Below are 14,685 nucleotides of genomic sequence, written 5' to 3' on the forward strand. Positions count from 1 at the left end.
TTGAAGCAGTTGATAAGCTCTCAGGGCTGAAAAATAGAGAAAGTTTGTTGCAATTGTTTGAGAAGTAAATGGCCACCAGTGTCTGTCGCTACGATTTTGGCATACTTCTACCATGTCTAGCCCACACAGGAGCTTGTGTCTCTGCAGACTGCTTCAGGCATGTTTGCATAGGGGATTTAAATACAGCATTCTACAGACTGTTCTGGCTTCTAATTTGTTTCAAGGAACAATTAAAAGGGTAGATGTGATTTATGAATCTCGAAAAGTTTGAGTCTGGTTTTCTTTCCATTCTTTCTGGCTCTTGAGATCGACTAGAGAGCTTTGTTGATAGTCTACAAGTTCAAGATCAAAAGATAGGAGGTGGCGGTAACTCTGGGAAATAAATTTCCTTTCTTGGTTCAATTCTCCTGAATTTTAGTTTCATGTAAACTTTTAAATTAAATTTAGTCAGTTAAAGGTTAACTCCCAATCCAATGGGCGGTTCTTAATCCTGGGATTATGGTATACTTGTGCATTTATATTTGCTTTAAGGTGTGATTGTATATTATTTTGTTAAAGTCTTGAAATTTGAGACTATTAATAGTAGCTAACATTTGAGAGCATACTACTTTTCTCAGCAATCTACATATATAAACTCCTTTAATATTCATAATAATTCTTTTATAATTATCCCCATTTCACAGATGAGGAAACGGAGACATATAGGAGTTAACTAACTTACCCAAGATCACACAGCTTGTAAATGGCAGAGTCAGGGTTTGAACCTTGGCAGCTTGCTCTAGAGCCTGTGCTCATAATCTCTCTCATATGTGAGGCTATCATCGTCCTGGTTAGTAGAGATGATGCTGATATGGCCTCTAGAAGCTAGCACCTTCCAAGACTAAACACAGTTGTTGGACTCTGGTGCTGCCTTAGTATTCAAAGAAGTGACTTATTCTTTCCTCCCCCATCTCCCCCAATCTGATTTTCCACAAAATGCAAAATAACCAATTAATATCTCTATTTTAGGGTTCAGAGGATACTGTTTAAAATAAGCATAGGTATGAGGAACAATTGAGAAGCCATTTAAGGCTCTGACTAGATTGCAGGTGTTAGATGCAGACCAGTATAATAACTTCAAGTCTTAGCTTAGTGACTTACTTGTTGTTTGATTCTCATTGAGCCTTTTTAGGGTTTTCTCATTTGTAAACAGGGGTAAAGAGTGACCTTGAAGTGCTGTTGGAAACATATGAAATCATCCATCCATCCATCCATCCATCCATTATATAACTAAAACAGTAGATAAGAGATTAAAAAGTGATAGGGTTTCCATTTTATTTTATTTAATTATTTTTTAAGCTTTAAAAAAATTATTTATTTTTGGCTGTATTGGGTCTTTGTTGCTGTGCGCGGGCTTTCTCTAGTTGCATTGAGCTGGGGCTACTCTTTGTTGCGGTGTGCAGGCTTCTCATTGCGGTGTCTTCTCTTGGTGCAGAGCACGGGCTCTAGGCATGCAGGCCTCAGTAGTTGTGGCTCGTGGGCTCAGTAGTTGTGGCTCGCAGGCTCTAGAGCTCAGGCTCAGTAGTTGTGGCACACAGGCTTAGTTGCTCCGCGGCATGTGGGATCTTCCTGGACCAGGGCTCAAACCTGTGTCCCCTGCGTTGGCAGGCAGATTCTTAACCAGCGTGCCACCAGCGAAGCTCGGATCTCCATTTTAGATAGCATAGCTAGGGAAGACCTCTCTGAGAATGTGACATTTGAGCAGAGATTGACAGGAGAGAGGAAGCAGGCCATGTGACAGCCTTGGTATTGAACATATAAGACCCAGGGAATGGCAAGTGCAAAGGACCTGAGGTGGGAATAGGCTTGACATGTTTGAGGAGGCTCGTGTGGCTTCCTTCAGCTTGCCCTGCAAGCAAGGAGGGTGGTGATAGGAGATAATGTTGGAGAGATAGGCAGAAGTAATGCATTGTAGGGCAAAGTAAAGACTTAGAGTAAAAACCAAAGTATGATGGGAAAGTTGGAGGGTTTTGAGCTGTGATATGACATGCTCAGATTTACATTATACAGGATGATATATGTAAGGAGTAAGGGGATTGCAGTAGATCCTCAATATATGGTAACTGCTACCACTTACCTAGGTTGTATAATAGGCATGAGTGGCTAGTTACAGTAGCCTTAGCTCTGCCCCTCCCTAGTCATAAGTCAGTTTCCTGATCTGTGAAATGAGGATAATAGTACCCACCAGAAGACTGAGAGGGTAAAATAAGTTAACATGTCTAGCTCCTAGAACACTGCCTGGTACATAATGGGGAATATGTGTATTAATACTTTTATTAATTAATGATATGCCTTTAAAATGATTTAATGTTTTATTCTTTTAAGTGTATGTTTTCCCCCTAAGTATAAGACTAAGAACATAAGTATAAGAGTAATTTGCCATACATGTAACCCAGAAGAATTTTACTACCTGACCTATTATCTGCCACTAAAGTAAGTGAGAGTTGGTTAGAATTAACCATTTGTCAAGAACTGTATTCTGTCATACCTAGAGAAAAAAAAATGAAGTGCAGTAAGTGAAAGAGTCTTTCTGTATAATCCTGCAAGATCACTACAATTTTGGTTACTTAGGGGAGTGTAAAGAATGACATGGATGATTTCAATTCATTTCATAAATGTTTATTGAGCAACTTTTTTTTTTATAAATTTATCTATTTTATTTATTTATTTTTGGCTGTGTTGGGTCTTCGTTTCTGTGCGAGGGCTTTCTCTAGTTGTGGAGAGCAGGGGCCAGTCTTCATCGCGGTGCGCGGGCCTCTCACTGTCGCGGCCTTCTCTTGTTGCAGAGCGCAGGCTCCAGTCGCGCAGGCTCAGTAGCTGTGGCGCACGGGCTTAGTTGCTCCGCGGCATGTGGGATCTTCCCAGACCAGGGCTCGAACACGTGTCCCCTGCATTGGCAGGCAGATTCTCAACCACTGTGCCACCAGGGAAGTCCGAGCAACTTTTATATGCAGGCTCTGTGCTAGGTGATAGTGACATAAAGCCTCCCTATTCAGTGTGTCCTGGGGACTGGCAGCCTCAAGCCCAACTGGAAGCTAATTAAAAATGCAGAATCCCAGGCTTCACCCCAGGCTTAAGAATCACAATTTTAACGAGATCCTCAGGTGATCTGAATGTGCCGTTAAGTTTGAGAAGTGCACGCATAAAGATCAAACAGTTAAGACTCTTGTCTATGAGGAACTCATGATCTATGAGGAAGCACAAAGCTTAGCAAATTCACGTATGAATGATATGTGCCTTCATAGGATTTAGGTACAAATATTCTCTTAAGGGGTGGCCATTTCTAGACCAGTGGGTCTCACATTCGAACCACCCCAGAAAGTCTGATTTTTAAAAGTGGTCTGGGCAGAGTCTGGAACCAGTATTCTTTTAGAAGCTCCCTATGTGTGCAAACATGTAAGAAGGAGCATAGGTTGTTCTGGGAATTCTTTTTAGGTAATTTTTTAGTAGAGCTTAAGGTTGGGATGAATGACTGAGGGAGAGGTAAGAGATCAGGAGGGAAGGGTGATAAAGATGATGAGGAAAGATAAAGGCTTTAAATTTCATGCTTGGTGAGGAGCCATAATAAGTTTTTAGGCAGGCAAAGTGCATGTACAGATTTTCTGTTGAATGAGTTCTCTGGTGGATGATGTGATGGATGGATTTACTGATTCCAAAGTGGGAACTGAGGGGGGATGGGTAGGTTTTTTGTTATTGTTTTGCTTGCTGTTTTTAATAGTCAAGTTTATTAAAGTATAATTTACATATAGCAACATTCATCCTATATAGTGTGTAGTTCTGTCAAACAACATATAGTCGTGTAACCACCCACCACAATCAAGGTATAAGAGGAGTGCCATCACTCCAAAAAATTCCCTTTGTACCCCTTGTAGGCAGTCTGTCCTCTTACTCTCATATCTGGCAACCATGGAACCATTTCCTGTCCCTAGAGTTTTATCTTTTCAAGAATGTCATATAAATGCAGTCATATAGTATATAACCTTTTGAATGGCCTCTTTCACTTAGCATAATACGGTTTAGATTCATCCATGTTGTAGCTTCTATCAGTAGTTCACTCCTTTTTATTAATGAGTAATATTCAGGTGTATGGATGTAGCACAGTTTGTTAATTTGTTCATCAGTTGGGCTGTATCCTTAAAGTGTGTAGAGAGGAATAACATTGATAGCTGTCGGCTCAACTAACTTATACTGTGTGGTGTGCAGTGATTTTTTTTATTTTTCCAGTGATTCTTAACTGTTTTGAAATTAAGCAACTTTTTTTTGAGCAACTGGTCAAAGTTGTGGATTATCTAGATAAAAGCATAAACTTAAAATATTTCTCATAAAATTCAACCCTCCCATGCACCCATAGAGGAGCCCAGCCTAGGAGCAGTGGGCTCCTTGAGATAAAAGCAAGAAATACTGGCAGCTAGGAGATTATTGATCAGGAGACTATTATAATATCTAGGTAAGAAATGATGTGAATTTATACCAAGTCAGTAATAGGAAGGATGAAGAAAGGAGTAGTTGAGTATTTAAGTGAGAGAATTAATAGAGTGGTGACTGATATAATGGTAGAAGGTTAAGAAGAATTTGAAGACATGCCAAGTATTCTAGCCTGGGCAATTTCAGAATCCATTCACAGAAAGAGGGAGTGTAGGAGAAGATTTAAGTTAGGGACAGTATAATGAATGCTATGTGACTTTTATCTAAAATTACTGTGTGGTGAAAACTACTTACTGAATAAACCTATATGAGTACTGCCTTATTATTCTCCTGCCTCCATCCCCCCAAAGTCCTACCTGGTATATGGCAAACTGAAACAGCCTTTTGACTAGTATGTATTATCTACCTTAATACATCCCCTTTGTACTAGATTTGACTGATATGAGCCAACCATAGGTAGTGTTAGAAATGGTAGTATTAAAGAGTAACTAATAACTAATGCTCCTTTAACCATCCAGATTCTAAATTGAATATGGAATAAAGAGTTGGCAGGCAGAGGCCCAAATACCAGTTTTATGGTGGGTACAGTGAACCTTAAAGAATGTGGCTTCCATCTATGGGCAAGTGAGATTCCTAACACCAAATTCTTGGGTTGGAAGGCTTACCCACTCAGCATCAGGAGTGGACCAGAGTGCCCTCTTTCCAAGGGCAGAACCTATCTTAGGCAGAATGAGTAGAACCTGACAACCCAAGGGAAAAGGGATTGATTGAAGGAGGTGAGGCAAGTTCAGAAATGTTATGCTAATTGTTGTCCTTCTACATAGAAGGAAACATCAGGAGCAATAATGAAATATTCTGTTCTTAGAAGACAGAAATGTCATCAAATACTGAAACATCTCAAAATAATGAAAGACGGTCAAATATTCTTAAGAAAGAGTCATGGGGAATCAGAAAGGAGGTGAGGTGTTTTTTTTTTTTTTAAGATTTGTGTATTGTGTAGTTTTTTTTTAATTAATTAATTTTTATTTTTGGCTGTGTTGGGTCTTTGTTGCTGCCCGTGGCTTTCTCTAGTTGCAGCGAGCGGGGGCTACTCTTCGTTGCAGTGTGCGGGCTTCTCATTGCGGTGGCTTCTCTTGTTGCAGAGCACAGGCTCTAGGCGTGCGGGGCTTCAGTAGTTGTGGCTCGTGGGCTCTAGAGGGCAGGCTCAGTAGTTGTGGCGCACGGGCTTTGTTGCTCCACGGCGTGTGGGATCTTCCTGGACCAGGGCTCGAACCCGCGTCCGCTGCACTGGCAGGCGGATTCTTAACCACTGCGCCACCAGGGAAGTCCCAGGAGGTGAGTTTTTGAATATACTAATTCCAAGAATCCAGTAACCCTGTCTCAACACAAAGGGACACTGTTTATAATCCCAAAATATCCTGTTTGTGAAATGTAGAGAAGGCTCTTGTGTTTTTATCTTTAAGCCCTACTACAGTATGACTGAGCTCTTGTGACGATGTCTCAGTTCTTGCTTCTTACTTTATTCCTTATAAGTAGAGGCAAGTGTAGATGTTATATGCCTTATGATGATGATACTGGCACGTACATTCACATATGATCCCCAGGGTCATACAGGATGGCTATTTTTCCGGTGCTGTTAACTATAAAAGTTTAGCCTTTGAAACAGTTGACTGAATTTAGGATCTCAAATACTGAGCTTCAAAGATATTTAGGTGTTGGTTGGACCAACTCTGAGTTTTTAGCTTGGTAAAATAGCACCACGTTTTTGGAAGTTGCCTCAGATCACGCAAGGTGCTAATGGAGGATGGGACCACTAGAGCCCATGTATCCAATTTCTTGTTCCTATACCCTCTTTAGAAAAGAAGGCATTGGGAAATAAACCATTCTCTGGCCAGACTAGACCCCATTGCTCTTGGCTAGATTAACAGTTGGACAGGGAAAAATAACTGGGTTCAGCTTGACTTCCACTCTTCAGCGTCTTAAATAATACTTTAAAATTTCTATAATAACGGAAAAATTAAGCTCTCTGAAAATTTAAGTGTGATACAAATCTTGGCATTTTATTCATTTCATAGAGGAAGAATCTGAAGTTACTGTGACATTGAGAGGCCCCAAATGCTTAGTCTATGTTTGAGTCATGTAACAGGCACTAATTAAATTTTAAAAATGTATATTGAACCCTCTAAAGCTGGACATGCAACAAACTGTATTCAGGGAAGAGCAGGACATGAGTTGAAAGCCTATACCTGCTTTATCCTTCATTATCACACATGTTAAATACACATTCCTTTTGACTAAACCTAAAAAGTTGAGTAATCCTGCTCATGTAAATTTGGCATTTTGTTAATTCTCATATATAATATTTTCAACAGTTTCTGAAAGAGTGTAAATTATTTTTCTAATTAATTTAGGTCAGTCTCATGTGCTCCTTGCAGAAAACACAGGGGAAAAATTAATTTTAGGTAGAGTTTACATCAACCGAAGTCCTACCATTCAAAGATAACCCTTGGTAAAATTTTGGGATATTTATATGTGTGTATAGCATGTTTTTTCATTTCATTACAACGGGAGTATATGTTCACCATAGAAAGTTTAGAATCTATAAATAAATAGAAGAAAATAAAAATCACAATTTGAGAACTGCTTCAGTAAATATGCCATAATTTTAAAAAACTACTCCTCTACTTCTGAACATTTAGGGTGTTAGTATGTAATATTTTAAGGATGTAAGTGATACATTGGTTCTGTAAAAATAACTATTAGCTATTAAACCTTAAGGAAAAATAAGCATGTCATGTCTTGACTTCTCATATTTGGAGAGTTTCAGGAGGACTGGATTAGTCAACAGTTTTAATTTGCCAAAGGTTTAATGAACTGAGACCTGCCAAAGACCCCTGCATTTAGCATAGGGAGGAAGAGTGAGTAACAGCTAGATTGTAGGGGCTAAAGAAGTTAGGAAAGAAAGGCAGAACATACAGACTACTTGTCTGTACCATGTGTCTGTGAATGGCAAATAAAAATAAGAATAGCTTGGGGGCAGGGCTCAGAATTTGGGCACCAGGTTCAAAGAAGAGTTATTGTAGTGATGAGTGGAAGTTTTCAAATAAGTGAGGAGGTCACTAGTGGAGAGAGAAATGATGCTATGGTGTAATCGTCGTATCTCCATTCTTTCCAGGCTTAAAGATATTATCCACTTAGAGACTTCTGACTGCCCTGTGGATCTCAGGGCCACTTATAGTCACTAGGCATTCATTCAGTAAGTATTTAACGAGTAGCTTGTAGTGTGAGTGCTGGGGAGACAACCATAAACTATAGACAACGTAAATAAGACATGGTTCCTTCCAGGCCTAATAAGTGAATATTTTACTGGTAGAATTAGAACTCTTTTCTTTAGCATCGGAAGCCACATTAGAAGCACTCATGCTGGTTCTGTCTTAAGTCATTTTTATGGGCCTGATTGTTTTTTTTTTTTTTTTTAATGGCGTGGTTTTTGGAGTTCTGCCTCGTGAGTTTGAATTCTTGCTCTGTAATTTACAGCATATATAATTGTGAGCAAGTTACTTAAACTGAATCTTCTACTCTGTCAATGAGCATAATAATACCTACCTATTAGAGTTGTTCTAAGAATTAAGTGGATAATAAATGTACAGTATGGAAGTTAATACCTGGTACGTCATAAGCTCTCAGTAAATATTAGCTATTGTGACGAAGAAGACGATGGTGCTGACAATGATTCCTTGGATTTCTGGTTTAGTCTTTTCTACCTAGTTCTTCTGTGCAATTAATATGACATGGCAAAAACAATAGAGATAGACATTAGGAAGTAAAATATTAATTGATTTGAAGTGGGTGGGATCAAAACAAGTTGATTTGGCCAGTCGCACCCGTTGTTGGAATCATGTCTTACAAGCATTGATGGCTTTTGGAAAGATAACTTGGTCTCATGGAAAAAGCATTAAACTGTGTCATTGGTCTTGAATTTTAATTTGAGCTTATTAATTCATTTGTTATTAAAAGAATTAATATATGTAAAGCACCTAGAGCAGTGCCTGGTACACAGAAAGCACTGTATAAATGGTTTTATCACTGCAAACTGTTACTATTCATTCATTTGTTCTTTCCTTCATTAACAAATAATTAGTGAGCCTACTAGCTGCCAAGTTGCCTGCTAGACATGGTGGGTAGAGGGTGAACTAGATAAATGGTCGCCATGATGAAGATAAACTTCTAGCAAAGGGGAGATCTGCTATTCTTGGTCAGGTCTCTAAGCCTTTCTGGGTCTTAAGGTCTTCATCAGTAAAATAAAGAAAATCCTTTTGGCTCTAAACTTTCAGGATAGTGTCATCCTATCACGCCATTTACGTGACCTTCCAAATGTTTATTATTTATTTATCCACTAAATACATATTAATGCCTACCATGTGTAGGCACTATGCTAGGTGCCGGGAATTATAGCAGTAACCAGAGCAGACACAGTGCCTGCTCTCAGGGACCATTAAGTCCAACACACAAGACATACATATTGTAGGTAATTGTGAGATTGATTAGTGTTACTAAGGGCAGAATGTTAGGTTTATGTTATTGATTTGTGTAACAGAAGCTAAAAATGGATACTGTTTTTGATAGAAGGGGTATTATAGAACATTAATTTAGCTGCTTTTTCCTCCCATTTTGTGAGTTCATATTTTCTTGTCTGCTTAAACAGGGGCGGTTGGACATCATGGAGACAACTTGGTGGAGAAGATCCTTTCAGTGCTTCCCCAGCTTCCGGGCCACACCAATGATGTGATGGTTAACATGGTGGAACTCACTGCACTCCAGGCCGAGGAGGAGAATCAGAACATGGTTGCACCCGGCTGTCTCGCACAATCCAAGTAAGATGTGTAGTTTTTTCTCTCATCCTTTTCTTTCTCTTCCCTTTTCTTTCTCTTGTACATTGTTCCTGTAGAAAGGAAACAATGAAGAATCAGTCTGGTTGAAAAATTCATAGTGGATAGCATTTAGAAAAAAGAATTTTTTCTTAACTTTGAAATAACCATATTCATTAAACAACGAAAGCCAAAAAGTATGGAATTTTATAGAGGTGTCATTTGGATGTAATATAAACTTGTTCCCAGGGTCAGCTAAGTGAGTCAATTTATGCACCCACAGACAGCTTCACATGGAGTTGAGGCTGGGCTTACTCAATTTCTCTTTCCCAGTTGCCTTTTCCACATGACTAAAATACTGCCCACATAGCTCTGAAACAGTGCCATCTTTTTATATGTAAGTGATATACTCTTGGGCATCAGTGTGAAATGTTTTTATTTCTACGTATACTTTTTCACATGGTTAGAGAAACCAGAGAAAGAAGATGGGGTACTTTATGTTATGCAGAGTTCCAAAAATAAAAGAATATTTCTTCAGAAACATGACAATAGAAAGATACAATAGTTACCTTTTCTACTTTGTCCTTCATCAACAGTTCTTGAGAAAAAAAAAATATTAGAAGAGAAAAAATGTGTGAGTATCCGTTTCCCTTATCTCCAAGTTTTAAAGTTTTAAACAAAAGAGGGCCTTTCAGCCGTATAGTTTCCAGTCTTAACAGTAACAGATACATTTGGAATTTCCTATCATATTTGGAATGAATTTCCAGCTCCTGAAGCTTTCAGCTTTTTTGTAGTTAGTTAATGACATTTACTGGATGCCCAGTGTGTATGGGCCGGTGTGGGAAGAAAAAAGAAAGTTCTGTACCCTGTCTTTTTTGTATGCTTATGCACACTTTAATAAAAGCAAAGGCCCTGTGCTCACTTTGGCAACATATGTACTAAAACATAGGCCTAAGGGCTTGGAGCTATGCAAACCCAGAAGTAATCATGGTTGGAAATATTTTTAGCTGCTCAGAGGGCCATTCAAAAGTTAATTATTAAGGACTTACTATGAGCCTTACTCTGGAGTAAGTAATGTGAAGGACATAGAATAATATAAAATGTCATTCTTGCCTTCAAGGAACACTTTTCTTATTCTAGTCATGATTTAGATACAGGTACAATTAAAAAACAGTAGAAAGATATGAAATCAAGACTCATGTGTCTACTACAGATTATAATTCCTGTAAGTGAAGTAACAGGTTAATGTGGTCTTTGTAGATCAGTGTGGGCTTTGTGGAAATGGTGGTGCTTGATTCAGTTATGTCTTGAAGGATTTAGAAAAGGAAAGAGGGCTAGCATGAGCATAGGTGTGGAAACAAGAATGGTCAGGGCCTAATGTGATAGGTTGTGAGGAAAAAGGACATCTCACTGGACACCACTGCCATCAGCTCTATAACATTTTTCGGGACTTACTGTGTGGCAAGCACACTTCCAGGCATTTTACATTTGGGAAGTCATTTAAGTTTTAAAATAACCCAATGAGATAGGTGTCTTTATTCCATTTTACAGATAAGGAAGCTGAGGCAGAAAGACATTAAGTAACATAGCTAGCAGGGCTTGGAGTTAGAATTTGAGCCCAGAATGTTTGATTTCTGAGCCACTGTCTTAACTTATACGCTGTGTATGCAGGGGCCAGAGAAGCTAGGCTCATGAATAGCTATAAAGAGACATGAGAGAGAAAAATAAGGTTACTTCATGATTTAATTTGGGGAGGCCTATTTGTTCAACATAATGGTTACACAAACAACAGAAATCAGTCTTGGCTAATTTCAGCAAAAAGAGGATTTATTAAAGGGGATTGGAAAGCTAATAGAATCAAAGGAAGAACTGTTAATCAAATTTTGTAAAGGACTATACAGTTCCAGGGGCGTAGGGGGCAAGAACTCAGGAAAAGCTCTTCAAGGCACTGACACCAGAGAGACTGAATTTTAACTGCTTTCTGTCTTGAGTCATTCTGCTTATGAGTCAGATTCCAGGGGAAAAGGCAAGATTGGCCTACCTTGGGCCTTGTGGTCACCCTTTGCCCAATGGGGGTCGGGAGCAGTTCATACTGACTGAGAGTTGTGTCAGGATCGGATGGCATGGCAGAGGGGTGGTTCTCCAAAGGGAAACTGAAACATTTATCAGAAGAAAGGGAAAAGGATATTGGCAGGCGGAAACAGTAGATGCCCCTTAATAATAACAGCACACACTTAAAGAGGACTTACTGTGTAACAGGCATGATTCTGAGCACTTTATGTGTAGTAACTTATTTAATGCTCACAACATCTCTATGAGGTGAGTTCTACTATCCTCCCCTTTTATAGATGAGGAATGAGGTTAAGTAACATGGCACCCACAAGTGATGGGGGCCTATATTTGAACCCCGGCAGTTTGGCTGTAAAGTCAGTGCTTACTGTTACCCTATGCCACCTCCACAGAAGCCTAAGATAGTTACAAAAGGAACATGTGAGCTTCCCAGAGAAGGTGACAAAAGAGAGAAGAGTTGAATCCATCTTTTTTTTTTTTTTTGCGGTACGCGGACCTCTCACTGTTGTGGCCTCCCCCATTGCGGAGCACAGGCTCCGGACGCGCAGACTCAGCGGCCATGGCTCACGGGCCAAGCCGCTCCGCGGCACGTGGGATCTTCCCGGACCGGGACACGAGCCCGTGTCCCTTGTATTGGCAGGCGGACTCTCAACCACTGTGCCACCAGGGAAGCCCTGTGTTGGGTCTTAGTTGCTAAGCGCGGGCTTTCTCTAGTTGTGGTGAGCGGGGGCTACTCTTCCTTGTGGTGCGCGGGATTCTCATTGTGGTGGCTTCTCTTGTTGCGGAGCATGGGCTCTAGGTGCACGGGCTTCAGTAGTTGTGGAACACGGGCTCAGTAGTTGTAGCTTGTGGGCTCTAGAGCACAGGCTCAGTAGTTGTGGCACATGGGCTTAGTTGCTCCATGGCATGTGGGATCTTCCCGGGCCAGGGCTCGAACCCGTGTCTCCTGCACTGACAGGTGGATTCTTAACCACTGTGCCACCAGGGAAGTCCTACAAATAATATTTTGATTATGGCCAATATATTTAACCTTGACGCCTCAGCATTCTTTCTACCCCAAGCTTAGTCCAAGGCTTAAACCAAACCAGTCTTGGAATCCCGTTTTCCTTGCCAGTGGTTGCTTTAGAAACGGGGAGGCAAAAGAAAAGTCTTCTTAGGGTTTCTTGGTCAAGTTTCTTTGCTTTTGAGAAGAGATTCAAGGAAGAGACACACTTTCCCTTTCCTCTTACACACCTCCCCCAGCTTCTCTGATGTATATCCTGAAACTGTGACAGACCTTGTTGCTCGCAACCAGAAGTTGAAGGTAACACACTGAAGGTGGTGTGGCCAAGGGTGCTACAGGCAAGAGCAGCAGTGGGTTACAGTGAGGTGTCTGGACCTCGTATTATGTAGGAGAGTATGTTTCCTTATTAAGTCAAATTGACTTGCTCTTGTCTACTATTTGCAACCAAAGTCATCCTAACTGACACACTTTCCGTACTTCAGCTATAAAATGAGGGCATTGGCTTAAATAACTTCTAAGGCTTTTCAGTTTAAAATAAAAATTCTTCTCAACTGAGTACCTGCTGTGACTCAGCTCTGCTTCTGAGCACTTGAAACTAAACTCATTCATATGTATTTTCCACTCCTGGTCTTTGTTTTTAGTGGGTGCCTTTTTCTCTCATTAGACTATGAGCGAATGTTGCCATGGAATATGAGCTTTCAGTGCCATTCAAGTATGAGAGTGTGGTCATAAATGTCAGAGGAAGTGATGAGTTCTAGAAGGATCTGAAGAAAGCTTTAAGGAGAGCAAGTTTGGTGAAATAGTGAGACCAGAAGTCAGGTTGCCGATGATAAAGAGATAGGTAGTGAGAAAACTGTAACCAAATAAAAGCATGCAGCAATAGATGGGAGAAAAAAATGGTACTTTCTTTACAGTTGCTTTGAAGACTGAGGGAATTGTGCTGATTAATTTATTTGCAAAGAGATATTGAAATAAATTACAGCTGTCCTAGTGTATACTGTACTTTTGTCAAAATAATAATAATCACTACTATCACCACCCCCAGAAAGTTCTTAGTGAAATGAGTGTGAGGCTAAAAAAGTTAGTACTAAAATGCAAATCAGATGGGTGCTTGTCTACAATGGAATAATCTTTAAAAAGCAAGTCTCTGACTAGGATTTAAATCTTGACAATCAAAATTTATTGCTAAAATAATTTCTATAAAAGGTTGTTTATAATTATAGCAATTAAAGTTACTGCCAATGCAGATGAAAAATTGATAACTTAAGTGCATTATAGCATGGCTTTCCAGTTCCTGTCCATTGGTCCCTGGATTATGTGGAATATTTTGTCCAAGAGGAGGCAGAATCTTTTCTGTTCTTATGTTTTCCTTCTGTTGAACTGGGTTTCTATTCTTTGCCCCAGCTCCAATCTCCTAGCCTATTACTTTTTCAATTCCTGAAGCACCCTTACCCTGATGCCTCAGGGAAGTCCCTAAAAAAGCATATTTTAAGTCCAGTTTTCTTGTTAACTTTTATGTTGGAGGTGGGAATGTTTTTTTCTTAGACTATAGAGCAGTGGAATAAAAAGAGTAGACCTTGGAATAAGAGACAAATGCAGCAGTGGTTTTACCCTAACACTGATGAGCCAGTTTTTTGTTAACTTTCACATTGTTAAGTAACCTGATAATGGTGTATATTAAATTACTAACTCAAAGTCAAAAATCATTAAATTCCTGGGGACTTCCCTGGTGGCGCAGTAGTTAAGAATCTGCCTGCCAATGCAGGCAACACGGGTTTGAGCCCTTGTCCGGGAAGATCCCACATGCTGCAGAGCAACTAAGCCCATGTGCCACAACTACTGAGCCTGTGCTCTAAAGCCTGCGAGCCACAACTACTGGAGCCCGTGCTCCACAACAAGAGAAGCCACTGCAACGAGAAGCCCGCACACCGCAACGAAGAGTAGCCCCTGTTCACTGCAACTAGAGAAAGCCTGCGTGCAGCAACGAAGATCCAATGCAGCCAAAAATAAATAAGTAAATTCATTTAAAAAAATCATTAAATTACCCCTAAATAGTGGTAATGTTTTTTCTTCTTTCCTTGGTTTTCAAATACCAATTAAATATTACTGTTAAAGACACTAACATTTTTCAGAGGGAAGAAAGGTAATTTTTATTAGAGAGGAATCAGAGATACTACTTTGATTTTGAATTTACCTGCAGGTAGAATTACTGAACTCAGATGGAAACATTAAGTAACTGTATATTTAGTGTTGACTTTGAGGTGAAAAGCCAGCACACAA

General features: G+C 39.8%; 1 protein-coding gene across 1 annotated transcript in view; it reads left to right on the forward strand.

The window, feature by feature from the left end:
• Positions 1 to 14,685, forward strand: part of SCFD2 (sec1 family domain containing 2) — a 391,932-nt gene that overhangs the window by 6,541 nt on the left and 370,706 nt on the right. Inside the window, exon 2 of the mRNA XM_065878015.1 lies at positions 9,170 to 9,338. Coding sequence (XP_065734087.1) covers positions 9,170 to 9,338 — 169 coding nt within the window. The remainder of the gene's footprint in view (positions 1 to 9,169; positions 9,339 to 14,685) is intronic.

This window comes from Phocoena phocoena, chromosome 5 (assembly GCF_963924675.1).
Source record: "Phocoena phocoena chromosome 5, mPhoPho1.1, whole genome shotgun sequence".
NCBI lineage: Eukaryota > Metazoa > Chordata > Mammalia > Artiodactyla > Phocoenidae > Phocoena > Phocoena phocoena.